At 45.5% G+C, this 26,869-nt stretch overlaps 1 protein-coding gene across 3 annotated transcripts in view; it reads right to left on the bottom strand.

Moving 5' to 3' along the window:
- The window catches only part of DOK7 (docking protein 7), a 187,550-nt gene that overhangs the window by 49,660 nt on the left and 111,021 nt on the right, over positions 1-26,869 (bottom strand). For all 3 annotated transcript variants that reach the window (XM_030191143.1, XM_030191142.1, XM_030191141.1), the window contains 2 exons: positions 7,663-7,728; positions 2,454-2,543 (listed from right to left, as the gene is read on the bottom strand). In XM_030191143.1, the coding sequence (XP_030047003.1) occupies positions 2,454-2,543; positions 7,663-7,728 (156 nt within the window). The remainder of the gene's footprint in view (positions 1-2,453; positions 2,544-7,662; positions 7,729-26,869) is intronic.

Below are 26,869 nucleotides of genomic sequence, written 5' to 3'. Positions count from 1 at the left end.
TGTACTTTCATTTTGAAAACTGGTGAACAGCCTGCAGTTAAAATATACCTGTAGCAGCAGTGTGGCCAGCATGAAAATTATCCCCTCAGGCTCTATAAATTAATCTCTCTCCATGCTAAGTGATCTCCTGAGTGCTATCACACATACTGTTGTATCATGTACATTTTCTATTTGATGACTACCGTATTCTAAATATATTTTATCAGACCCATGAGCTGAGCACCAATTCTATAATGGCATCATAGCGTACGTTGGGACTGGTATGTCTAAAGGTAGGCACCAACAGATATGAGAAGTCAATGGTGCCTATGTGTGCCCTGAAGAGTGTGTAATTTACAGAATTCTATAAGTCATCCCCCAGATTCTATATAGCACACCTAGCATTCTGCACTGAAATCCAGGCACATTTTATAACAGCAAGCGTAACTTTAATTGGCTTAACAAGTCAATTGGCATTGTTAACAGCACTGAACAAGCAGTAGTGACCAATAATTGGCAATAATTAGAATTTACACAAACAAATCACTAAGGGTCATGCTCTAGGTGCACTAGCATTTTTAGCACACGCTAAAAATTAGTGCATGCTAATGCTAGAGTGTTTCTAGCGTTAGCGCACACTAATTGTTAGCATGTGCTAAAAACGCTAGTGCACCTTAGTAAACACGGCCCTAAGTGTATTCTGTAATGGCACTGTGCCTAAATTTTAATGCATTTAGGCAAAAAAGGGGCATGGTTCAGGGAAATGGACGTATCATGGGCATTCCAAAATTAAATTGCACTGTTATAGAATATGGACTTCTGTGTCCAAGTCTACACACTGGAATTTATACCACATTTTTGTTGGTGTAAATGGAGGTGCGTAATTTTAGGCGCAAGGATATCAACTAAGCATATTCTATATAACACGCCTAAATCTAGGTGCTGCTTATAGAGTACGCTTAGGCGGAAATCGTTTTTGCACAGATTTTTCAGGCGCTATATATAGAATCTGGCCCTATGTGCATATCATGGAGACATGACCATGACCCACCCAATGTTTATGCCCCTTGCTGTTATACAGTAACCCCCAGATTCTATATATGGTGCCAAAATTTCCATACCCAAATTTGAGCTCAAGTCCAAGATGAGTGTACAAAGTAATTGAGAAATGAGCCATTAACTATCAATAAATAGCTGTTAACAACCAATTATTGAAGTAAATTGGTACCACCTAGGATTTACGGGCATATCTTGCTGCGCACTGTTCTATAAGGCAGAGGCATCTAACTCCACTACTGTGTAATTCAAAGGAGGTGTGGCCATGGGTGTGTCAGGGGCATTCTGAAAAGTTGTATGCATAGTTACAGAATACTGCCTCCATGTACCTAACTTTGGCACCAGCATTTACAACAGGCATAACTTTGGTGCCAGTAGAACAGAAGAGAACAGATCCACTGAAGTGGAAAAAAAATGTTTATTTATCAAGGACCCGACATGGCCACGTTTCACCATAAAAGCTGCATCAGGGTTCACAAGTACACTGTTAAAATCAGACACATGCATAAAAATCATAAACAGATATATAAGCACTCTAAGTTCATGTTCTTTATGTGTATTTTATTAATAATGCATGTTGATTATGTATGTTTCTTTTTATCTTGAGCATTATCGTATTAACATTAATTAATGTAATTTTGCATGACCGTCTTTCAAGCATGTTATTTTGCATGTTAATTTAATTTCTTAATAGATATGATTGTTTATGAATTTTATGAATGTGTCTAATTTTAACAAAGCACTTATGAACCCCTGATGCAGTCTTTTTGGGGGAAACGTGGCCACGTCGGGTCTTTGAGAAATAAATATTTGTCTCCACCTCAGTGAATATGCTCTCTTCTAATGGCTTACCTATTGGCAGATTGTAGCCTCTTGTGCTGTTTGACAAGTCTGGTGCAAACAGTTAAGAATGGGAATTGGCGATAAGTGCTATTCTGCACCCACTATTCTATAGTGCTTAGTGCTGATTTTTTTCAGTGCCTGTTTTTGAGCAGAATTTATAGAATTCCCCTCCCCCCCCAAGCCATTGTGGTACATATTTCATAGAATAGCGCCTAGCACATTTGCATACAAATGCCGATTAGTGACATCATTAAAAAATGCACCTATTCTATAAACTGATGCACGTAAATGACACTTACATTTAGGCGCACCTTATAGAATTGCCCTTGAAGTGTCATGCTTTCATAAAATGAATGGTAAATTACAGGACGTTTGCTAGACAAGCCATGCAAAGATTAGTAGGTGATTAATCACATACTGTCATTCATTTCAAGGAAAACTGAATGCAAAAGTGATATGTTGGTGAATCGTTTGCATGCACGTAGACTCCATATTGTGTACTTTTTTGTTTGTGGTGTGAAAATTGTCACATATCCCTGCTCAATGTCTCTCTGGTCACAATTCAGCATATTTACCAAGTTCTTCAGAGTCTATAGAAACTCCAGGATCTGGCATTTTAAAAACTTCTGAGGATGGAACCAAGGGCTCAAAACCTCCTTTTGTATCTAAAAGAAGACAAAGGTATCTCTGAGGCTGTCAGATATAATAATGGCACCAAAACATGTTACTTCAATCCCTTACTATGCACTTAATATAGAAACATATCCTTTAACATGTGTACTGCTAAGCATGCTTATTTTGCTGGCTTTCTTCAGAATGTACTTATTATTGTGACATTGAGGGGCATAATTGAACGGCGCCGGCCAAATAGAAGGCTGGCATCTATTTGGCCGGCGCCGCAAAAAGCAGTCCCGAACTATATTATCCAAAAAGATGGCCGGCCATCTTTCGTTTTGATAATACGGTTGGGGCCGGCCAAATGTTAAAGATGGCCGGGTTTGAGATGTCCGGCATCGGTTTTTGCCCATAATGGAAACTAATGCCGGCGATCTCAAACCTGGCCAAATCCAAGGCATTTGGTTGTGGGAGGAGCCAGCATTTGTAGTGCACTGGTCCCCCTGACATGTTGGTGACCTGACATGCCAGGACACCAACCGGGCACCCTAGGGGCACTTCTAAAAATTAAAAAAAAATAGCTCCCTTACCTTGGGTGCTGAGGCCCCCAAATCCCCCCCCCCCAAACCCACTCCCCACAACTCTACACCATTACCATAGCCCTTATGGGTGAAGGGAGGCACCTAGATGTGGGTACAGTGGGTTTTGGGGGGGTTGGAGGGCTCCCATTTACCACCACAAGTGTAACAGGTAGGGGGGATGGGCCTGGGTCCACCTGCCTGAAGTGCACTGCACCCACTAAAAACTGCTCCAGGGAGTTGCATACTGCTGTCAGGGAGCTGGGTATGACATTTCAGGCTGGCGTGATGCTGGAAAAAAAGTTGTTTTTTTGATTTTTTTTGGGGGGGTGGGAGGGGGTTGGTGACCTCTGGGGGAGTAAAGGGAGGTGATCCCCGATTCCCTCCGCTGGTCATCTGGTCAATTGGGGCACTTTTTTGACACTTGGTCCTAAAAATAAATGGACCAAGTGAAGCTGGCAAAATGCTTGTCAGAGCCGGCCATCTTTTTTCCATTATCGGGCGAAGCCGGCCATCTCTTAACCATGCCCCGTCCTTCCCCCATCCCGCCTTCGCTACCCTGCAGAAACGCCTCCTTGAAGTTTGGCTGGCTCCGCGATGGAACGCAGTTGGCGCCGGCCAAAATCAGCTTTTGATTATACTGATTTGGCCGGGTTCAGGGGATGGCCGGCCATCTCCCGATTTGTGTCGGAAGATGGCCGGCGATCTCTTTTGAAAATAAGCTGGTTTGTTAGCCACATTGAGCTTGCACAAGCTGGGAAAATGTGGGATACAAGTGAACCAAATAAATAAATAATAATTAAATAAATAAGAGAGATTTACCCAGTGAACGGAGTTCCCGGGGAGGAATGTAGGGAGAGATGAGAGTGGAGAGGTACTGAAGAGCTGCAGAGTGAATGCACTTATAGGTCAATAAGAGGAGTTTAAACTCTGTGCGGAAACAGATAGGAAGCCAGTGAAGTGACTTGAGGAGAGGGCTAATATAAGCATAATGACACTGGCGGAATATTAGTCGTGCAGCAGAATTTTGAACAGATTGAAGAGGAGAGAGATGGCTAAGTGGGAGACCTGTGAGAAGCAAGTTGCAATAGTCTAAGCGAGAGGTGATAAGAGCAGTGGCGTTCCTAGGGGGGCTGACACCCGGGGCGGATCGCCGATGCGCCCCCCCCCCCCCCCCCGGATGCAGCGCCCACCCCCCAGAACAGAGCGATGCCCCCCCCAGCGAAAAAAACCCCGATCCCCCAGCGAAAGAACCCCCCGGGTGCACGCCACTGGGCGGGGGTGCGGCACGCCTGCCGGCTCTTCGTTTTCATGCTCCCTCTGCCCCGGAACAGGAAGTAACCTGTTCTGGGGCAAAGGGAGCATGAAAATGAAGAGCCGACAGGCGCGCGGCACCCCCCCCCCCCCAGCGGCGTGCACCTGGGGCGGACCGCCCCCACCGCCCCCCCCCCCCTTGGTACGTCACTGGATAAGAGTGTGGATGAGGGTTCTGGTAGTGTGCTCAGAAAGGAAAGGGCGAATTTTAGTGATATTATAGAGAAAGAAACGACAGGTTTTTGCAGTCTGCTGAATATGTGCAGAGAAGGAGACGGAGGAGTCGGAGATGACCCCAAGGTTACGAGCTGATAAGACAGGAAGGATGAGAGTGGTATCCACAGAAATAGAGAATGGGAGAGGAGGAGAGGTTGGTTTAGGGGGAAAGATAAGAAGCTCGGTCATGTTTAGTTTCAGATGGCGCTGAGACTTCCAGGCAGCAATGTCAGACAGGAAGGCTGATACTTTGGCCTGGATTTCGGCTGAGATTTCTGGTGTGGAGAGGTAGATCTGGGAGTCATCAGCGTAAAGATGATACTGAAAACCATGGGATGAGATCAGAGTACCAAGGGAAGAAGTATAGATGGAGAAAAGAAGAGGACCCAGGACAGATCCCTGAGGTACACCAACTGACAGTGGGATAGAAGTAGAGGAGGATCCACTAGAGTATATACTAAAGGTACGCTGGGAGAGATAAGAAGCAAACCAGGAAAGAACAGAGCCCTGAAATCCAAGTGAGGACAGCGTATCAAGGAGTAGGCTGTAATCAACAGTGTCAAAAGCAGCAGATAGATCGAGAAGGATGAGGATAGAATAGAGACCTTTGGATCTGGCCAGGAACAGATCATTGGAGACTTTAGCAAGCGCTGTTTCAGTTGAATGAAGGGGGCGAAAGCCAGATTGAAGTGGATCAAGAATAGCTTGAGATGAAAGAAAGTCAAGGCAACGGCGGTGAACAGCATGTTCAAGTATCTTGGATAGGAAAGGGAGGAGGGAGATGGGGCGATAGTTGGAAGGACAGGTAGGGTCCAATGAAGGTTTTTTAAGGAGTGGTGTGACTATGGCATGTTTGAAGGCTTCAGGAACAGTCGCAGTGGACAGTGAAAGATTGAGGATATGACAGATAAAAGGGATGACAGTAGGAGAGATAGTGTTAAGTAGGTGGGTGGGAATAGGATCAGAGGAACAGGTAGTTAGTTTCGAAGAGGAAATAAGATGTGTAGTTTCCTCTTCAGTGATTTCAGAAAAGGAAGAAAAGGAGGCAGGGGTTGGAGGGTTGAGAGAATGGAATAAGGGAAGGAGAGGTGGAGGTGACCTAGTTGAGAATTAAAGTTTAATCTTGTGAACCTTCTCTGGTTCTCAGCCCAATGCTCTATTAGGCTATTCCTCCATTTTCTTGTATTAGAAATGTAGCTTCTTTTGGGGGGGTATAAACTATAAAAGTTTAAGCTATATACTGTGACATCAGCTTAACTGACTTTAAACTCCATCAAGTTGAAATGTTTCTTTTTCCTTCAGCTAATGTAAATGCTTTAGTTTTTAGTGCCATTAAGGGAGGTAGTTACAAAGCAGTGGTATAATATTGTATTTTACTACAGCTTACTTTGCCATGGAAGTCATTAACCTGCAGTAACTCAGCATCACAGTTTAGTAGCTCTTCTGTTGTATGAATAAAAAAAACTTGCAATCAGTCTCACTAAGCTGCATTATTCTGTTCCCCAGGAGCATCTTAAAGGGAGTGGTGTACAAATCCTCACCTTTCACTCAGTTAAGCCCCACAGACCCCCCCCCCCCCCCCTTAATCAAGCCCTCTGCCCTAGTGAAGCCCCACAATTCAAGACCACTCTTCCCTCCAGAGCCCCTCTGCAGATCCCAAAGCAAGACTCCCCACTGCCCAAACCCCATATCCAAACCCACAAATCAAACCCTTTACCCTAGAAGCCCCCCTCCCCAGACTCCTATGTCAAGCCCTTCACCCCTCAAAACCCACCCTTGGACCTACAGGGGTTTTTTTCTAGTAGCTAGAGCTAGAGTGATCTCCAATCTCTGTAGCTTTGGGGGGGGGGGGGTGCTCTGGGTGCAACATGGCACTGGTTTACCTCCTAATGTTATTGTGCTTGCTCTTTGAAGATGTCTTCTGAAAAAGGATGCAGGATTCTGCTATTGAAGTAGTGGACAGTTTTTTTTTCTTTTTTTTTTTTTAATTATATACTTGATATTAGAATGATATCACCAGTATTCTGACACAGGAATCATTCATTCAGTGAGACTTTCAATTAACCCCCGATGTAGGCAATCCACTGAAACATGGGCTGTATCAGGTTCTTCAATCAATAAATATTGCTTCCTCATTTAAACCATTCCCCTGTTATCCTGTAAGGTCACCCAAAGTTGAGCACCCAGATTTGGTTGTGGATTCCAGATGTGCATGGAAACCAATCAATTAGATACCAACAATCAATTATTGGACTTAATTGGCATTAATTATGAGTAACGCATGCATCTGCCCTACGCCCTATAACATGGGTGCCTAAATTTCACAGCACGCAACTCCAAAAGAGGGCATGGCTATGAGAGGGGCATGGGTGGGTCAGGGGCATTCCCAGAAATTAGGCATCGTGTTATAAAAAACTTGGATTTCCTTGGGAGCCATTTACTGAATCTGGCCCATTGTCTATGATATTTTTCCTCCACCCCAGTTGAGGCCAACTACATTTGTCTGCAGGCTTTTCATTGGTGTGGCTGTTTTCCCTCTGTTTTGTTCATCCGTTACAGTAAAATAACACACAATTTTGCTGTTTAAAGTGCTTAAGGCAAATATTGTGCATTATTCTCTTAACACGGGTTATTAACTACCCCAAAATAGTTTTAGAGCACACTCAAATGTGCAAAACAATTACATAGCATGCACTATACAGAAAAAAAAACTTAAAAAATAAAGCACTGATTTTTCTTTCTGTGCTCCCCTAAGTCCCTGAATGTCACAGCTGAACTGTGAATTCATGAGCCATTGACCAGATCTCTCCTGGGCATCGAACCTTATGTTTTTAGCATAAATGAGCTTTTCCTCAGATTATGTTTGCCTGTTCTGCCTTGCAGCATTTCTTCTGTTTATGCCCTAGCAAAATAACATTTGATGTCTTCTCATGGGAGTTTCTCAGGCAATGAGGACAGCGTGTTTAGAAAAATCAGACTGGCTAGACAAGAATTGCAATAAAATCAGAAATCATGTTACATGCACACAAAATGAGACCATGGATCGATTCCAGATGCTTACCAGTCTGCAGTGTTTGTCCTTTATATGTTTTAAGAGGTCCAGAAGGTGCCAAGCCAGACAAAGCACCTATTATAAAACAGTAAAAAGGTTACAAATAAAGAAGAAATGATATCGACATTTTCTTAAACCATCATTTTCCTGTATGTCCATTAGCTCTCAAGGTCTGTGCATTTCTACTAAATGCTTTAAAAAAAAAAAAAAAGCATTCATCAACAAATACTTGCCTCCTTTGCATCATTGATCCTTACCAAATTGCACTTACTTAAACTTTTTATTCATTGGGCCATTGTAAGCTGCTCTTAATAGCTGCTGCCACAGGCTATAAGTCTTAGTGTGAGCGCCCTCTGATGGGGCTAATATTTATTGTTCATACAGTTTTTCTTCCCTCTTGCAGGAAGCATCAGAAATGAAAAGCTTCTTCTCTTAGTTTAAGGGCCTTGTTCATACAAAGGACAATGCACACACAGAATGGCTAAGAAATAAAGGGGGCAATATTCAACCATGGGAGTCTTTTTTTTTTTTTTTTTTTTTTTTAAACACTGGCCACTGCCGGCTTTTTATGCCCAGATCTTCAGTGCTGGGCCGTACCTGGATACTAGGGCTGAATATCCAGGTATTTGGTGGCTTATGATTTATTATTTATAATCTGTCCTTATCCAGGGTGTAGAACAATAGTGCATACATAAAAAACCAATTACAATAGCAAAGACAAAAGCAACATCACTGAAAAAGACCAGCTAAAATACTACAACAGTTAATAAATAGCAACATCAGAGTCAACTAAGGCCCAGCTCTCTAGGCATATGATAGGCCAAACACAAATGGTCCTTCAGCTGGTGTTTAAACTCAGGCAGTTTTCTTTCTTAGTTTTTAAAGGCAACTTATTCCACTCCAAAGGGCCTGCAATAGAAAACGTTCCCTTTTTTGTACGATCCAACCACAAACGCTGCAAAGCTGGCATCACCAAATCACATGCCACAGCTGATCTCAATGATCATGAGGGCACATACTAATTAACCGCTTGCTGAAGATAAAAAGAGGAGCGCTGATACAGCACACAATGGACCATCAACAACTTATATTTTATATGATAAGCAACAGGCAACCACTGCAAGCGTTTCAATTAAGCAGTGACGTTTTCAAACTGTGGTAGACTATATAATAGGCATACCACAGAATTCTGCACCACTTGCATGATTGGATGGTTCTTCAATCAATAAACCTAAGTAAATGACGTTACAGTTATAGTAGTCCAGACAGTTAAGCACCATTACCTGCAAAACCCTCAGTAAATCTTCTCTAGGGAGTAATGACCTCAACTTACAAAGTAAAATGGTAATGACCCAGATGTATAGTTGGTCAGAAGCACAAACGGATGGCAGCCCGGCACAGGGGAATGGGGGCTTGGGGAATTAGGGAAGGGCTTGTAGGCAGGCAAGTTAGATTAGGGATAAGAAGGGGGAGGTAGAAAGGATAGAAGGGGGAGGGGAGGGGAGACGTAACCAGAGGGGAAGTCCAGGAGGTGGAGAAAGGAGATGGCCACTGAAGGCAGTAAGGGCAGCATATGCAAAGGTGCAATCGCCATTTTTGTCTGCTGCTCCAACGGCTCACCCACCCCACCCGTCTCATTTGAGGGAGGTTAGGGTTTCATCGCAGCATTCGACAGGCAGTGGGACCTAGCCTGATAGAGTACATGGCAGTATGTCATAAGTACATAAGTATTGCCATACTGGGTCAGACCAAAAGTCCATCAGCCCGCAATCAAGCTGGGACATAAAAAGCACATGTAAAAGAATCACAAAAGTCTTCTCATCAATATAATCCCTAATGGTCCGCAATTTACGCAAGTTGCCACCTGATCATCAAAGTCAGTTGATAATCGAACAGCACACCCAAGTATTATCAACCCCAGGAACAGTCTCATCCAGCAATTTTATCTCTAGGCATGGACTATCCTTACCACCAGTGATCCAACAAACCTCCATCTTTTTTGTATTTAAGACCAGTCAATGTTCTTGTAATCCGATAGCTACCGCATTCACACATTCTTGTACCTGTACAAAAGCAACATCCACCTGCGAAACCGAGATCACAAGAAGCAAATCATCAGCATAACATAAGGAGTAAATGCATAAGACTGCCACTGCTAACAATAAACTTAAAAAAACATTGAACAGGATAAGCAATAGCATCGAACCCTGAGGTACCCAACAACTCAACTGCTCAGACTCCACCTGCCCTTCAATGACCACAAAAATACAGCCATTTATAAAACTTTCAAAACAGGCATAAACTACACCATCAGTACCTATAGCTTTTAACTGACGAAGGAGACAAGCATAGTCTACAACATCAAAGGCAGACACTAAGTCAAGGGATATAACCAAAGTGATATCCCCTCGATCTAAAATCACGCTCAACTCACTATAAAGTTTTGCTAATGTTGTCTCAATACCATAACTCCACCGAAAAGCCATTTGTCTTGGGTGCAGCACCACCACTTCCTCAATAAAATCCACAAATTGTGTCAACACCATTTTCTCCACAACTTTTGCTAAAAAGCAAAGATTTGGCTTCCATGAATTTAAGGTCATTCCCTTAAGCACAGGAGCCACCAATGCATGTTTCCATCTACCAGGAACTACTCTCAACTGGAGACTGAGTCACCATTTCCCATACCAAAGGCAAGAACCTCTTGCTTAGGGGACAATACCCAACTCGTAAGTAATGGTTCCAAGCCCATCATAGATGTTTTAACTTGACGGATAACCTTTTCCAAAGCTGACATAGAGAGCAAAGTAAAATCCTTCCAAGGGGTACCCTGACCAAAAACAACTATTGATAGTTTCACAGCATCTAGTGCTGCAGCCATTACAGCCCACTCCTGCTCCAGACACTGGAGATCCACTTTATGCACAAAATAAGCCACAACATGTGGCCGCGGCAAACATTTTTCAGATACATCCCCACAGAGATCATTCACTACAGAAAATAACTTTCACACAGGACATTGGTCCTGTTTCACCACCTCACTATAATAAATCTCTTTTGCTTGCTGCACTACTAAACAATAAAACTCCTGGACCAACCTACAATGGCTATGAAACAGTGGTGACCAATATTGCGTGCCTGACACTTTTACAATCTTAAACCGGCATGAAACCAACATATCCTCCAGTCAACAAAGACCCGTTTCCACCGTAACAGTACTACATCTACTGCTCCGACAAAGTAGATTGCCACAACTCTACCTTCTCCTCCAAAGGGAAAGAAACAAAATCCACAGGAAAAAAAATAGACAGTGAGGCCACAGCTTGTGGGTCAAGGTCCTTAAAGGACTACACATAAATGTCCCCTCCTGTCTCTGATAAAGCACACTGGTAGGTGAGAACCCCAGCCAACAAAAACAAAGCCTACACCCCCCAAACAAATAACCCTCCCCAAACCCCCCCCACCCTCCCGTCTCTTCTCCCTACTAATCCCACCCTAAGACCATCATACACCAAACAGAAACCCCCCCAGAAGGTACTGAATGGGAATAATTAGAGGAACGAACCCACAATACCCAGTGAACCACCCCAAATTCCAGACATACCATAAACACCCCCCCCCCCCCCGACCCCAACCCACTATTACAAGCACAATCTTACATCCATCCACCAGCTATACATAACAATTGATATCAAAGCCCAACATTACAACAGCTAGCCCCTTGGCCGAAAACCCGAGAAAAGGCAAAATAAACATCGAACATCATGTCTTTAAGCCACCCCAGAGCAAGTCAGACTGGAACAGATGATTTCCTCGACTTCGGAGCAGCCCTTTTCCATTTCTGGAACTTGGACTTAGTCGAAGGAGCCAAATCCGTCGGTGCACCACTACTGGGGGACAAACCAGCCACATGAAGGATCTTCCAATCTTCAGGGAGATGACGGATCCTACATGGCTTCCCCTCTATCGTGAAGCACAAGGCAAAGGGGAAAGCCCAACGGTAGGAGATCTTCTCTTTTACCAAAATGTCCAGGACTGGCTTCATGGCAAGTCTCAGGGCAAGTGTAAACAAGGAAAGGTCCTGGTAGACAGAAACTTTAGCCTCATTGTAATCCAAAGATGAAAGCTGGCGGGAACACACCAGTAACCGTTCTTTCAAAGCATTGAAAGCATTGAGCTTGCCATGAGTGGGAAAGCGCAGGGTACAAATGTAACAAAAATTTAAAAAAAATAAAAAATAAATTAGAGGTAAACCTCACAATGATGTCTCTAGGTCTATTTTCCAGAGGTTTCCCAAGTGCCCTAAGCACTCTATCAATTTCCATTCCTCCTGCTTCCAACTCCTCACCCAAGATTTTAACACACAGCAAACTAACTATGGTGGGGATATCCTCTGCGTCGCCATTTTCGGGCACCCCCCAAAACCTCAGGTTGTGCCTGCATCCACGATTTTCTAGGTCATCAACCTTATATTGAAGCTCCTCGTTCTGAGCAACCAACTGGGAGATTCGGGAATCAATTGCAGAAACACGTTCCACCTGCTCGTCCGCTCCGCTCCTCCAGGTCCTCCACCTGACCTCCAAGCTCCCTTAAGTCCAAACATATGGCGTACATGCGCTTGAGAATTTCCTCTTTTGAAGCCTTTATCTCAGCGCGTATCTCCGCCAAACATTTGTTAATTCTTTCAGGAAATTTGCTTTTGAAGTTGTGGGCTGCGGTTCAACCAGAGAAGATGCCGAATCTGAATCAGAGGAGCGACCCGGGCGGGGGACACATGGCATGCAGGGCCCTTTCCCGCCTGCCTCGCGGAGTGTCTCTCCCACCTCCTTACGCTGCGATGAAGGAATTTACTCATCTCCAAGAGTAAGTCCCAGATACCCAATCCAGATAATGCAGGGGCCCAAATGAACGGTGGATGACGATGGATTTTGCTAAAGAAGGCAGGAGAATGCGAGAGCTAGAGTCTTCAGGCATCCATCAGGCACCATGACGTCACTTCCTCTAGAAGCATACACCCTACTTTAACAAGAATACCCACCCAACTGCCTTACACAGCCGTTTAGAATTCTGCTCAGGACTCCGACAGGATCCTGATGCAGATCTGTCAAAGTTCCGGGCACGTACTGCATTTTAAACCCTATTCACCATTCTAATACTACCATTTCAGAAACTTTCCAGCCAATGCAAATAATAAAGCAACAGTTTCTTTACCTCAGAAAGATTTTCTCTGCAGCACATTCCTTATCTCCAGTGCTCACTTGCATCTTCTGCTGCACAGCTCTGCTCGAGCCGGTAGCCACGGGAGCCCTCTCAAACTGGCTCCCGACGCTGTTTTCCATGGCACTACTCCTCCAATCTCATGCCTGCACCTGTCTAAACCAGATCCACATGGCATCCAGCCACAAAATCCACAAGAGACTCTTCTAGCACTCCCTGATGCTCCCCAGTACAAACCGCCACAACAGATTCCCATCAGAACTGGCCCAGCACTTGAAATCGGGTTGGCTCCAGTGCAGGCCTGAACTTCAGTGTAACCAGCCATGTGCCGGCAAAATTGCACATGCGAAGAAACACTACAGGCAGGCCCAGCATAGCCTGCTCTCTCTTCCGTCCTACAGCCACCACACATGCAGGAGATCTGCAAACGTGCACCAGTGCAGCAGTGCACAGACTCTCTCTCTCCCCATATGCAGCAGGGCATCTGTCATCGCGGATCTCCTTCGGCCCTACACCAACACCGTTCCAGGACTGCTCTGGCCGCCGCTCTACCATCACCGCCACAGTCCCCTCTCCTGCAGACCAGGGCAGAACCGAGCCTTCCTGTCCCATGGCACCCACAGAAAAAATTCCAGCCCGGACCTGCCCCTGCCACAGCCTCAATCCAACACCAGCCCCAGACCATAGGGGTTTTTTTTTTAAATTAAACCCACTGGGTTACATTACCTCTCCCATCATACTTTTAGTGTATACTCTGGTGGATCCTTCTCCACTTCTATCCCACTATCAGTTGGTGTACCTCAGGGACCTATCCTTGGACCTCTTCTTTCCTCCATCTATACTTCTTCCCTTCATACTCTGATCTCATCCCAAGGTTTTCAGTATCACCTTTATGCTGATGACTCCCAGCTCTACCTCTCCACACCAGCAGGAATCCAGGCCAAAATATCAACCTGCCTGTCTGACATTGCTGCCTGTCTTTCTCTATAATACCAGCAAAATTCATCCTTTCCTTTCTGAGCACACTACCAGAACCCTTATCCACACTCTTATCGCCTCTTGCTTAGACTATTGCAACATAGTGGTGTCCCACTATGCCATCCTCTCCCCTTAAATCTGTTAAAAATTCTGTAGCATAACTTATATTCCACCAGTGTCGCTATGCTCATATTAGCCCTCTCCTAAAGTCCCTTCATTGGCTCCCTATCCATTTCCACATACAATTCAAAACTTCTCTTATTGACTTACAAATGCATTCACTCTGCAGCTCCTCAGTACCTCTCCACTCTTATCTCTCCCTACACTCCTCCCCAGGAACTCTATTCACTGGGTAAATCTCTGTTATCTGCACCTTTCTCCTCCACTGCTAACTCCAGAACTCCGTTCCTTTATCTTGCTGCACCATGTGCCTGGAATAGACTTCCTGAGCGGGTACGTCAAGCTCCATCTCTGCCCATCTTCAAATCTAGGCTAAAAGCCCACCTTTTGATGCTGCTTTTAACTACTAACCCTTACTCATTTGTTCAGTACCCATGTTTTATCATTCCCACCTTAGTAATCCCCTTATCCCTTATTTGTCCTGTTTGTATGTTATAATTAGATTGTAAGCTCTGTCGAGCAGGGTCTGTCTCTTCTTGTCCAGTGTACAGTGCTGCGTACATCTAGTAGTGCTATAGAAATGATTAGTAGTAAGGTACATAGAGGAGGCCTACAGGGATATTGTAGAGAAGTCCCACCTCCAGTATGGCAGCCCCTGGGCTGCCTTGGAGTAGGAAGATCTTCTAAAAGGAGAGCATCACCCTGGTGCAGCTAGAACTAATTCTGTAACCAGGACCAGCCCACCAAGGGATGCAATATCCTCTCGCACCAAAGAGTGTCTCCAGGAGCTTCTGCCCAGGATGGAAGGATTAGGATGGCTGTTGTAGTTGATGATTCGATTATTAGGCATGTAGATAGCTGGGTGGCTGGTAAACGTGAGAATCGCCTGGTCACTTGCCTGCCTGGTGCGAAGGTGGTGGACCTCACGCTTCACCTACATAGGATCTTTAGATAGTGCTGGGGAGGAGCCAGCTGTCTTGGTAAATATGGGTACCAATGACAGGAAAAATGTGGGAAAGAGGTTCTGGAAGCCAAATTTAGGCTCTTATGTAGAAAGCTCAAATTCAGAACTTCTAGGGTAGAAGTTTCTGAAGTGCTCCCTGTTCCATGTGCAGGGCCCAAGAGACAGACAGAGCTCTGGAGTCTCAATGTGTGGATGAAGCGATGGTGCAGGGAGGAGGGTTTAGATTTGTAAGAAAATGGGCAACAATCTTGGGAAGGGGAAGCCTATTCCAGAATGATGGCTCCACCTTAACCAGGGCGGGACCAGGCTGCTGGCATCGGCATGTAAAAAGGAGATAGAGCAGCTTTTACACTAGAACTTGGGAAATGGCTGACAGTTGTTCAAAAACGCATGGTTCGGAACAAGGTATCTTTCAAAGATCTCACCAAAACAGGGAACATAGGGTATCCTGACAGCGAGGTTTCAATAGAGGACTGTAGTAGACCAGCCTGCTTATTTTCGAACGAGAAGACCGGCCATCTTCCGACACAAATTGGGAGATGGTCGGCCATCTCATAAACCCGTCCAAAAATTGGTGTAATCGAAAAGCTGATTTTGGCCGGCTTCAACTGCTTTCTGTCGTGGAGCCGGAGAAGTTCAAGGGGGCGTGTCGGCATTGTACCGAAGGTGGGACGGGGGCATGGTTACGAAATGGCCGGCTTTGGCCGATAATGGAAAAAAGAAGGCCGGCTCTGACGAGCACTTGGCCGGCTTCACTTGGTCCATTTATTTTTAGGACCAAGACTCAAAAAACTGCCCCAACTGACCAGATGACCACCGGAGGGAATTGGGGATCACCTCCCCTTACTCCCCCAGTGGTCACCAACCCCCCTCCCACCCCCCAAAAAAACTATAAACATTTTTTGTGGCAGCTTCTATGCCAGCCTCAAATGTCATACCCAGCTCCATCACATGCACTATGCAGGTCCCTGGAGCAGTTTTTAGTGGGTACTGCAGTGGACCTTCAGGCAGGCGGACCCAGGCCATCCCCCCTACCTGTTACACTTGTGGTGATAAATGTGAGCCCTCAAAAACCCCCCCGAAACCCACTGTACCCACATATAGGTGCCCCCTTCACCCCTTAGGGCTATGGTAGTGGTTGCACAGTTGTGGGTAGTGGGTTTGGGGGGGGTTGGGGGGCAAAGAAGCTGAAAAAAGAATCAGTTGGACCACTAGATGACTTGGAGGGGCATAATCAAACGGGGCCAAGCCATCTATATGGGCGGCCATCTCTATGGCCGGCTCCGTACAAGCGGCATACCCAACCGTATTATCGAAACAAGATGGCCGACCATCTTTCATTTCGATAATACGGTCGGGGCCAGCCAAATCTCAACATTTGGGCCGGCATTAGAGATGGTCTGCGTTAGAGATTGCTGCCATTGGTTTCCCGCCGATAATGGAAACTAATGGGGGCCATCTCAACCCGGTCAAATCCAAGCCCTTTGGTCGTGGGAGGTGCCAGCATTTATAGTGCAGTGGTCTCCCTCACATGCCAGGACACCAACCGGGCACCCCTAGGGGGCACTGCAGTGGACTTCACAATTGTTCCCAGGTGCATAGTTTCCTTACCTTGTGTGCTGAGCCCCCGAAACCCACTATCCACAACTGTACACCACTACCATAGCCCTAAGGGGTGAAGGGGGGCACCTACATATGGGTACAGTGGGTTTCGGGGTGGGTTTTTGAGGGCTCCCATTTATCACCACAAGTGTAACAGGTGTGGGGGGGATGGGCCTGGGTCCACCTGCCTGAAGTCCACTGCAGTACCCACTAAAAACTGCTCCAGGGACCTGCATAGTGCTGTGATGGATGCTGGGTATGACAATTTGAGGCTGGCATAGAAGCTGACGCAAAAATTTTTTTTTTTAAAAAGTTTTATGTGGGAGAGGGTTGGTGCCACTGGGGAAGTAAGGGGAGGTGATCCCCGATTCCCTCCGGTGGTCATTCTGGTCAGTGGGGCAGTTTTTTGAGGCTTGGTCCTAAAAATAAATGGACCAAGTGAAGCCGGCCAAGTGCTCGTCAGAGCCGGCCTTCTTTTTTCCATTATCGGCCAAAGCCGGCCATCTCGTAACCATGCCCCCGTCCCGCCTTCCGTACCCTACTAAAACGCCCCTTTAACTTGGCTGGCCCTGCGAAGGAAAGCAGTTGAAACCGGCCAAAATCGGCTTTCGAATTATACCGATTTTGGCCGGGTTTAGGAGATGGCCGGCCATCTCCCAATTTGTGTCGTAAGATGGCCGGCCTTCTCCTTCAAAAATAAGTAGGCAAGTGGTTAAAGGGGCACTCGGGGAAGACAAACCCATAGTGGAGAGATTAAATGAATTTTATGATTCGGTCTTCATCGAGGAAGATTTGGGAGAGATATCGGGTTCCAGAAATGGTATTCAAAGCTGATGAGTCATAGAAACTGAATGAAAATCCTCTATAAAACCTTGGTGGATGTAATGGGACAATTTAACAAATTGAAGAGTAGCAAATCGCCTGGACTGGATGCATTCATCCTAGAGTACTGATAAAATTGAAAAATGAACTTGCATAACTATTATTAGTAATATGTAATTTATCTTTAAAATCAAGCAAGGTACCAGAAGATTGGAGGGTGACCAATGTAACATCGATTTTTTTTAAAAAGATTTCCAGAGGTGATCCGGGAAATTATAGACCGGTGAGCCTGACGTCGGTGCCAGGCAAAATGGTAAAGACTATTGTAAAGAACAAAATTACAGAGCATATTCAAAAGCATGGATAATGAGCAAAGCCAACATGGATTTAGTGAAGGGAAATCTTGCCTCACTAGTCTACTATATTTCTTTGAAGGGGTGAACAAACATGTGGATAAAGGTGAGCCGGTTGATACTGTGTATCTGGATTTTCAAAGGCATTTGACAAAGTACCACATAAAAGACTCCAGAGGAAACTGGGGAGTCATGGGATAGAGGTAGTGTTCTATTGTGGATTAAAAACTGGTTTAAAAGATAGAAAAACAAAGAGTATGGGTCAGTATTCTCAATGGAGAAGGGTAGATAGTGGGGTTCTCCAGGGGTCTGTGCTGGGACCACTGGCTTTTTAACATATTTATAAATGATCTTGAGATAGGAATAACTAGTGAGGTAATTAAATTTGCTTACAACACAATTCAAAGTTGTTAAATTGCAAGAGGATTGTGAAAAATTACAAGAGGACCTTTCGAGACTGGGCATCCAAATGGCAGATGACGTTTAATGTGAACATGTGGGAAAGAGGAGCCCAAACTATAGTCATGTAATGCAAGGTTCCCCATTAGGACGTCACTGACCAGGAAAGTGATCTAGGTGTCATCATTGATGATACATTGAAACCCTCTGTTCAGTGTGTGATGGTAGCTAAGAAAGCAATAGAATATTAGGTATTATTAGGAAAGGAATGGAAAACAAAAATAAGGACATTATAATGCCTTTGTATTGCTCCAAGGTACAACCACACCTCAAATATTATGTGCAATTCTGATCACCGCTTCACAAAAAATATATAGTGGAATTAGAAAAGGAACAGAGAAGGGGTGACAAAAATTATAAAGGGGATGGGCCGACTTCCTATGAGGAAAGGCTAAAGTGGCTAGGGCTCTTCAGCTTGGAGAAGAGAAGCAGGGGGAAGATATGATAGAGGTGTATAAAATAATGAGTGGAGTGGAATGGGTAGATGGAATCACTTATTTACTCTTTCAAAAACTACTAGGACTAGGGGACACGCAATGAAGCTTCAAAGTAGTAAATTTAAGACAAATCAGAGAAAATATTTCTTCACTCAACATGTGATGAAACTCTGCAATTCATTGCCAGAGAATGTAGTAAAAGCAGTTAGCTTAGCGGGATTTTAAAAAGATTTGGATAGCTTCCTAAAAGAAAAGCAATTATTAAAATGGATGTGGGGAAAATCCACTGCTTATTTCTACAAAGAGAGACACGTTGGATTTATCGTCTTAACACACTAGAACCTCATGGACTCAATACCTCTTTGCATTGGAATTGTTTCCTGTAAGAATTAGCGTACACAGCTGTCGCCCACGTCATGATTGGGAGGCGGAGTCTATGTGTTTGAAAAGATGAACGCCAGTGCCATTTTTATCAGATCCTGCCTATACTGAGCATCGTAAAGTGAGACCAGACGCCACAGACTTACACGGTATGTAAAATATTCAGCAAAAACTAGTAGCTTTGTAAATTAAGCATATGTTCTCCGTATTTTAATAGATATATGCCCTATCGCCCTTGACAAAGCAAACAACTGCGAAACAGGCTCCTGTCGGGTGGGCATTGATTTCGGAGATCTGATCAAGACTACGATAAGTGCAGCGTGAGGGACACACCAATTGTTGGATTTAAAAGCAACACAGTGACCCGTAGCTTCCAAAGGAGATTGAGATAATTTTTATATACATATTTGTCCTGCTTGCATTGCTTCAGTTGACTACAACAGAGTTAAAGATTTTAAAGACTCAGAACCCCATGAGTTGCACATAAAATAACTACAAAAAAAACTGATATGGTCACAGTGAGATATTAAGGCACATATATTTAAAAAATTGAACACAAGGAATTTCACAGAAAGCAAATTTTGTGCACCATTAGAGGTTGGGGGCAGTCAATGATTATTGTTGTCACAAACACATTGGCTCAACACAAGCCAGACACATACAAGTGTCCGCGTGACTGTATGAGACGTCCCTTATACACATATATATATAGTATATTCCTGTTGTGTCAATGCGCTCTCCTTTTATGAATTTGTGTATTCTACAACCATATTAAGGTAGAGCTTTAGCCATTTTTTTCCTTTTTTGTATTTCTAGGATAAGCAGCATAAAATATATTGTATTTTTTTCATGATCTTGCCAGGTACCTGTAACCTGGATTGGCCACTGTGGAGACAGGATGTGGGCTTGATGGACCTTCGCTCTATTCCAGTATTGCAATACTTAGGTACTTATGTAATTTTTCAGCCTACCTGCATTTTAACAACTTTAATAGTTTTGTGTCACAAATTTTGTTTCATGAACAAAGTGAGGAGTGCCGATGCCAGTGGTAGGGAGGGAAACCGCCATCTTTTTCCTACTGATGCTGCACTAGGGCGGTTCCGGCAGCAGATCTCATTGGATGGCGAGGGATTGGGCAGTCCCACCAGCTAGTCAAAGGGTACTCCTAGTTGTGGAGGGAGCCTGAGCCAAAAGTGGGGGGCCCAGGCTCCCAAGGCCCCCGCATGGCTATGCCACTGATATCCATACCCTAGGCACACCTTCAGCTTTGCTCCTCCCCCAATTAATTTTCAGGTCCTAGCACCCTCTCCCTCCCACAATATTCTGATAATTAAATTCAACAATCATGGACATCCCTACAACCGCTGCACCTGGAATGATTCTGTAAAAATGCATAATTGGAAATCATAGTTTTAGAAAGTCAGTATTCCAAAAACTTTGTCCAGATAAATTCAGGAGTCAGCTGCCCCCCCCCCCCCACCCCGTTTGAAATTTGTGGTCCACCAAACCAGTAAATTATGCGAAGAGAAAGAGGTATGCCAACAGTTCTGGTTAACTAGGCCAGTATATTCAGCAGGCCAACGTACCCAGAAAGCTGATTAAATATCTAGTTAAAGTTAACCAATTAACTTATTCAGTTAAATTAACCAAATATCTAACCACTAAATATTGGCCTCACAAATATTAAATTTGTTTTTTGTATTTATTTATTTATTAGGATTTATTACTGCTTTTTTGTAGGAATTCACTCAAGGCGGTGTACAACAAGAAGAACTCAGACATAAGCTAAATTACAGCAGTAAAAATATTCAAAGAATAATACAAAGAATGGCATATTATTCTACATTACAATGTCAACACAATAAACATTTTAATAGCATAGGGTGTAAGCAAAGATGGAATGTATACATAGATAAGATAGAGTAACAGGAGTAAGTAAATAAGGGACTAATTTAAATAAAATTGCAAATGAGGGTAGGAGTGGATAAGCAGGTCCTACTATAATAGGTGCAGCCGGTGTCATTCCATGTGTTTGTGTGTATGTGTTTCTTTGAGTTTGGGTGGTGCTCTGGACCTATTGTGTTGCTTTAACTGTAGCTGCTCTTTGCCACCCCTTAGAAGCTGCTATCCTTGGCAGGATTATAGGCTGGGGGGGGGGGGGGTAGAGGACCTCCCAATCAACTCACAACAGCCTGCAACTAAGGGTTCTGGAAGGTGTGTATCACCCTTGGACAGGACTGTTGCTGCCGTGACTTATTATTAGTATTATTATTTGTTACATTTGTACCCCACATTTTCCCACCTATTTGCAGGCTCAGTGTGGCTTACATAATACCGTAAAGGCGTTCGCCAGTCAGTTGATAACAAATACAGGTTGAGCAAATGAGTTAAGAAGAGATGTAAAAATACAGAGAAAAAAATCTTATATCATTGTGAGGTAAAGTATCATGGGTGCCAGAATCCCAGACCTCATTCAGAATGAGCTAGAAACCCAAAGGAGCAGGAGAAAATTGACAAACCAACCCCATTTCCCACAAAGTACAACAAAAAAATGCTAAGGCATACTTAATGGTTAAGATAGAAAGATAAATGTTTTCTTCATCTTGGTATCCTACAGGCTTATATCTAAGTATCAAGCTTGATTGGAAGAATTTATTTGCTGGTGTTTCCATTTCCATTCGGTTTGCTACTAAATCCCCATATAAATAACAAATGTAAGGGCATATGCCAATTGATTTTCCTACTCCATAATGAGTAGAAGGCTGCATTCTTAAATCATATTCATATTAAAAATGAAAATCAATATGATTGCAGTTTAGTTTTTTGTAGGAACTAAAATGTGGCATTTTATGTTTGCTCGAGGCAAAATATGAAAACATTTCTGGCAAATTACAGTTCTGCCAATAAAAGTTTAATGTAAACACAAGATTAACGCTTATGTTCTTTTAGAACTTTGTCACTAGTTAAGTGATGCCAATAAGCGTCTCTTCCCTATTATAGAAGTATCTACATAATTGATGAACAAATGGTTTCTACCACAGAAATACAACAGCATACTGCATCACCCAAATGCTCTGCTTTCAAAGATTCAACCTTCATTTAAATGAGGACGACTTGATAGTACTGGCTCAATACAATTGTTGTGTGGCCATGTATTCTGGCAGCTTCACCACTTAGATCTGCCAATCTAAACCTGAGTCCCTGGTCTCCTGCAATTCCATGGACTGCTGAAAGGGTTGCAAAATCTGGCTCATTCCATAAAGCAGCATGTTCACTGCTGGAGACAGTGGCTGAGCCACAGAGACAGGGGGAGACTACTGTCTCCTTTCACTTCCAGCTCCTTCCTTCTACACTGGCGTTTTCAACCAGTGTGCCGCAGCTGATCCACAGGTGTGTCGCAGGAGTTGAGAGTCATTTATAAGTAGAACCAGCTTAATTTGTGCCGGAACAGAGTATACCTTTTAAAAGTTTCCTTGTCTCTTGCAGTCGGTGCCAGCGAGCAGCAATTCATAATGCCTGCTTGCGTCAACCCTGTAGCCTTCTCTCTGATGTAACTTCCTGCTTCTACGTAGTAGGAAGTTATGTCAGAGAGACAAGAAACTTTTCAAACGTACATGGGTGGAGGGGGTCAAGAGAGACACGGGAAGATGCCTGTTTACTGGCTGGAGAGGGAACAGGAGGGAGAGATACTGGACTATTTGTGAGGACGGGGGGGGAAGAAAGTAAATACTGGACTATCTGGGGGGAGGGAAGAGAAGGTAAAATCCTGGACCATGTGTGAGGGTGCAGGTCCAGGGACATAGCTATGTGGGCCACGGGGGCATGGGCCCCCCAGATTTGGCCCTGCCCCCCTGCTGCCACCATCTCTCCCCCGCCACCATCAGGTACCTGTGCTGGCAGGGGGTCTCCAACCCCTTCTAGCCGAAGTCCACTTCAGTGCCTGTCTCTGAGCCAGCGCATTGCTGCAGCTGATCTGGAAGGATTCTGTTCTGAATGAATCGTCCTGATGTCCTCCTTCAGACCAGCTGCAGCAACGTGCCAGCCCGGAGACCGCAGCTGAAGAGGACTTCGGCTGGCAGGGTTGGGGACCCTGCCATCCACAGGTACCTGACAGCGACGACGGTGGGGGAGGGTTGGTGGCAGCGAGAAGGGGGGTCAAAAGGGGAGGGTGGTGGCGCCAGGGGGAGGGTCAAAGTGGTGGTGGCGGACGGCAGGGGGGGCAAAAATAGTGGGGGGGGGTCGGCGGCGCCGGGGGGGGGCTAAAATATGCCCCCTCACCTTGGGCTTTTGGACCCACCGAAGTCTGGCTATGCCCCTGGTGCAGGTAGGGGGGAGGAAGAAGGGAAAATGGTGGACCACGTGTGGGTGGAGGAGGTAGAAGGTAAAATGTTGGACCATTTGTGGAGGTATGCCTTGACAATTTTAGCACCACATAAGTGTGCCATGAGACGAAAGCATTTGAAAACTCTGTTCTGTACCTACAGCGTGATCTGGAACAGGAGGAGAGCAGAGGAGAGCGGGTAGTACATGGGCTGTGACTGCCACCTGTCAACTAGGACCCAACTTGCTGGCTTGAAAACTGGTGCTATTGCAAAAGTGTTTTCCTGAATTCTTTGATGCAAGCCAGGTATAGGAATGTCAAAATTAAAATACCCCTCATAGTTCTGACAGCCTGCCCCATCTTTTCTTGGTATGCAGGGCAAGAATGCATGCTGTCATCACCTCATAAATTTTTCCCCACTGAAGGCCCAAGACAATTTTTTAAAGCAGTGGTGTAGCCAAGGGTGGGCCCGGATGGGCCCAGGCCCATCATTTTGGGCTCAGGCCTACCCAGTAGCAGCACACCTATGATGGCAGGATCCCAAAGCCCCAGCAGCCGTAAAACTCCCAACAACTGTTCCTCCTGCATACCTTGTAAATAGCAGATCTTCGCCTGCAGTGAGTAGTGACTGATTACATACTGCTCAAACCAGCCCCACAGCCTTCCCTCTGATATACTTCCACCTATGCGGAAACAGGAAGTTGCAATCAGAGGGAAGGCTGTGGGTCAACATGAGCAGTGTGAATTAGTTACTGCTTGCTGCTGGTGACAAAGCTGCTATTTAAAAGGTATGCAGGGGATGGGGGATGTTTTGAGAGACCATATGGCATGCAGGCGAGTGAGGTGAGAGACCAAATCACTTGTGGGACAAGGCGGGAGTTCTTCTGCCCACCATCTTGGGCCCAGGTCCACCCAAAATTGGGTGTCTGGCTACGCCTCTTTTTTAAAGGGCTTTTTTTTTCCATAGGCAAACACCCATTTTACATGTTTGAAAATGGCTTTATCAGTGCTTAAGGAACTGATTCTAATTTCATTTACCAAACACATTCAGAATCAGTTATTGTTAAATTGGTTTTCCCCAGTAGGCTGCATTACATTAACTCAGCATTTATTTCTGGTGCAATATCAGATAAAGGGCCTGAAGAGGTCAATTTTAGTCTCCCCCTCTTCCCGGCCCCTGAGATTGCAGACCAATAGATACTTTGTACCCAGGGGCCTGCAATCTCATTTTAATGAGGAAAACCTTGCAGAATTTGCAAGTATGCCATCTTTACCAAGAGTGCATGCAGCAAGTTACATATAACCTCATTATGCATACTGTACTGGGATGGTCCCTGCATCTTTCTAATCCGTGGGTAAAGAATACATACTGTGGAAAGCATGGGGGGGGGGGGGTTTGAAAAAAACCCTTTCTCAGAGGTTTCATTTATGAGGAACTGCAGTTTCCCTGATATTGGTACCCCCAATATAAAATCCAAGGAGTGGATTAACACAGATCTCAAGCAGGACCAAATCACTGGGTGGGCCAAGCTGAGCAGTCACCTGGAGTCCTATAAGATGAAGGGTACTCTGGGCACCACCAGCATTGTCCATCAGGGGCGGACTGAGGGTGATCTGGGCCGCACACCCGTCTGCTGCCCGACACCCCTCTGCTGCCCCTGCTGCCGCAGCTGACACCCCCACTGCCCCAGTCCTACCCAAGGGGTCCTGGTAGTCTGGTGGCCTCTGCAGGGGGGCATGTTCTTTCCTGACATTGTGCTGCCGCTCTTCCCCTGTCTGCCAGCACCGCTGTGTTTTCAAAATGGCGGCTGAGACTTCCCGAGGTAGTCTCGTGGGTCTCGACAGTCTCATGAGACCTCTGCAGGGATTCTCAGTCGCTATTTTAAATACGATGATGCCACTAGAATGTAGTTGCAAAAACCACTACCACTGTCCCATTGCCCTTTCCCCTCTTAAATCATAGGTTAGGAAATTTGGGGTACAGTTAGACTCAGCCCTTATATAGATCCCCCAAAGCAACCTTCATCCCCCAAAGCAACCTTCAGGACCTGTGGCAAATGGGATCAAACACAACGGAATCTGTTTAGAAGGAATCGTTCCAAAGAAACTTAGCAGAGATTAGGAAGCAACACCAGTAATTGGGAAGCAAAGCTAGTACTGGGAAAACTTTTACAGTCTGTGCTCTGATCATGGTTATAGGCGCCGACTCCGTGGGTGTTGTGGGTGTTCAAGCACCCCCAATAATTTGGCAGTGGCACGTGACGACGTGACATGGGCATAAAGTCCCTCCCGCCCGGTCCCGCTCCCTGCACCGTCCCAACTCCTTGCCCTGCTGCACCGCTGTGCTGTCCATCCGCTCCGCCTGCTACCTCCTTCAATGTTCTGGACTCTCCGTGTCAGTGCAGTAAGCACACTGCCTTCGCCGTCGGAAGTTTTTCCTGCTCTGGCTCTGTTACAGTTTCCGGTCCCGTATAGGCGGGATGATCATCATGCTGCAACAGAGCAGAGCACAGAGGAGCTTCCAGAGCCGCCATCGCCCGAACTTAGGCAGTGGTGGGCTGGTGGCGCCGCGCGTGAGTGCATGTCCTCCTGTTCTTCCCAGGCCGGCTCCCACTCCAGTCCCTGCATGCACCGTGGCGTTGACCATTTAGCTCCCTGCCATGGCCCGCCCTGCACAGCTGTCCTTCATTGTTCCAACTTCCGGGCCCGCCGGCAGTGTGCAGTAAGCAGTTTCCTGTCCCGCATAGGTGGGATACTGCAGAGGGAGAGCTCGGGAGCGCCGAAGCCCAAAGGTGTGTGCTTACCGGGTGGCCCAGATGGAACATTGAAGAAGGGCAGAGACTCAGAGAGCGAGCCAGAGAGGTACAGGGAAAGGTGCCAGCCCAGCCCCAGATGATGTTAAAAAGCTGAAGTCAAGAAGCAAGGTAACTTTTACTTTTCCCTAACCCTGACGAGGTAAATAGATGACTTTTAAAATTTGGAGGGAGGGGGCCTGGAACTCAAAGGGAGGGAGGAAGGGAGGGAGGGAGGGGGGACCCTGGAACTCAGGGGGAGGGAAGGGGGTCCCTGGAACTGGGAGGGAGGGGGGAACCCTGGAACTCGGGGGGAGGGAAAGGAGGGGACCCTGGAACTCGGGGGGAGGGAAAAGAGAGAGAGAGGGGAGGGAGGGGGGCCTGGAACTTGGAGGGAGGTGGAGGGGGGACGAGGGAGGGGAGGGGGACAGGGAGGGATGGGAGGGGGACAAGGGGAGAGGGAAGGGGAGGAGGAAATGCACCACCTGTTAAAAAAAATTCAGCACCCCCAATCATTTTGAAAAGTTGGCTCCTATGATCATGGTTGGATAGATTCAGCTTCAGAAGTTGAAGAACAAGGACATACTGGGCAGACTGGGTAAATGTAACATCGGGACATGCTAGAGAGGTACAATTCCTGATGAAATCAAGGATAGCTTTATGGAGCAGCTGGTGCAGGAGCCAACGAGAGAAGGAAAAATTCTAGACTTCGTCCTTAGTGGAGCGCATGATCGGGTGAGGGACGTTATGGTACTGGGGCCGCTTGATAA

This window comes from Microcaecilia unicolor, chromosome 2 (genome assembly GCF_901765095.1).
Source record: "Microcaecilia unicolor chromosome 2, aMicUni1.1, whole genome shotgun sequence".
Taxonomy (NCBI): domain Eukaryota; kingdom Metazoa; phylum Chordata; class Amphibia; order Gymnophiona; family Siphonopidae; genus Microcaecilia; species Microcaecilia unicolor.
The sequence above is the reverse complement of the archived record's forward strand: the minus strand, read 5'-3'. Positions and strand labels throughout refer to the sequence as shown.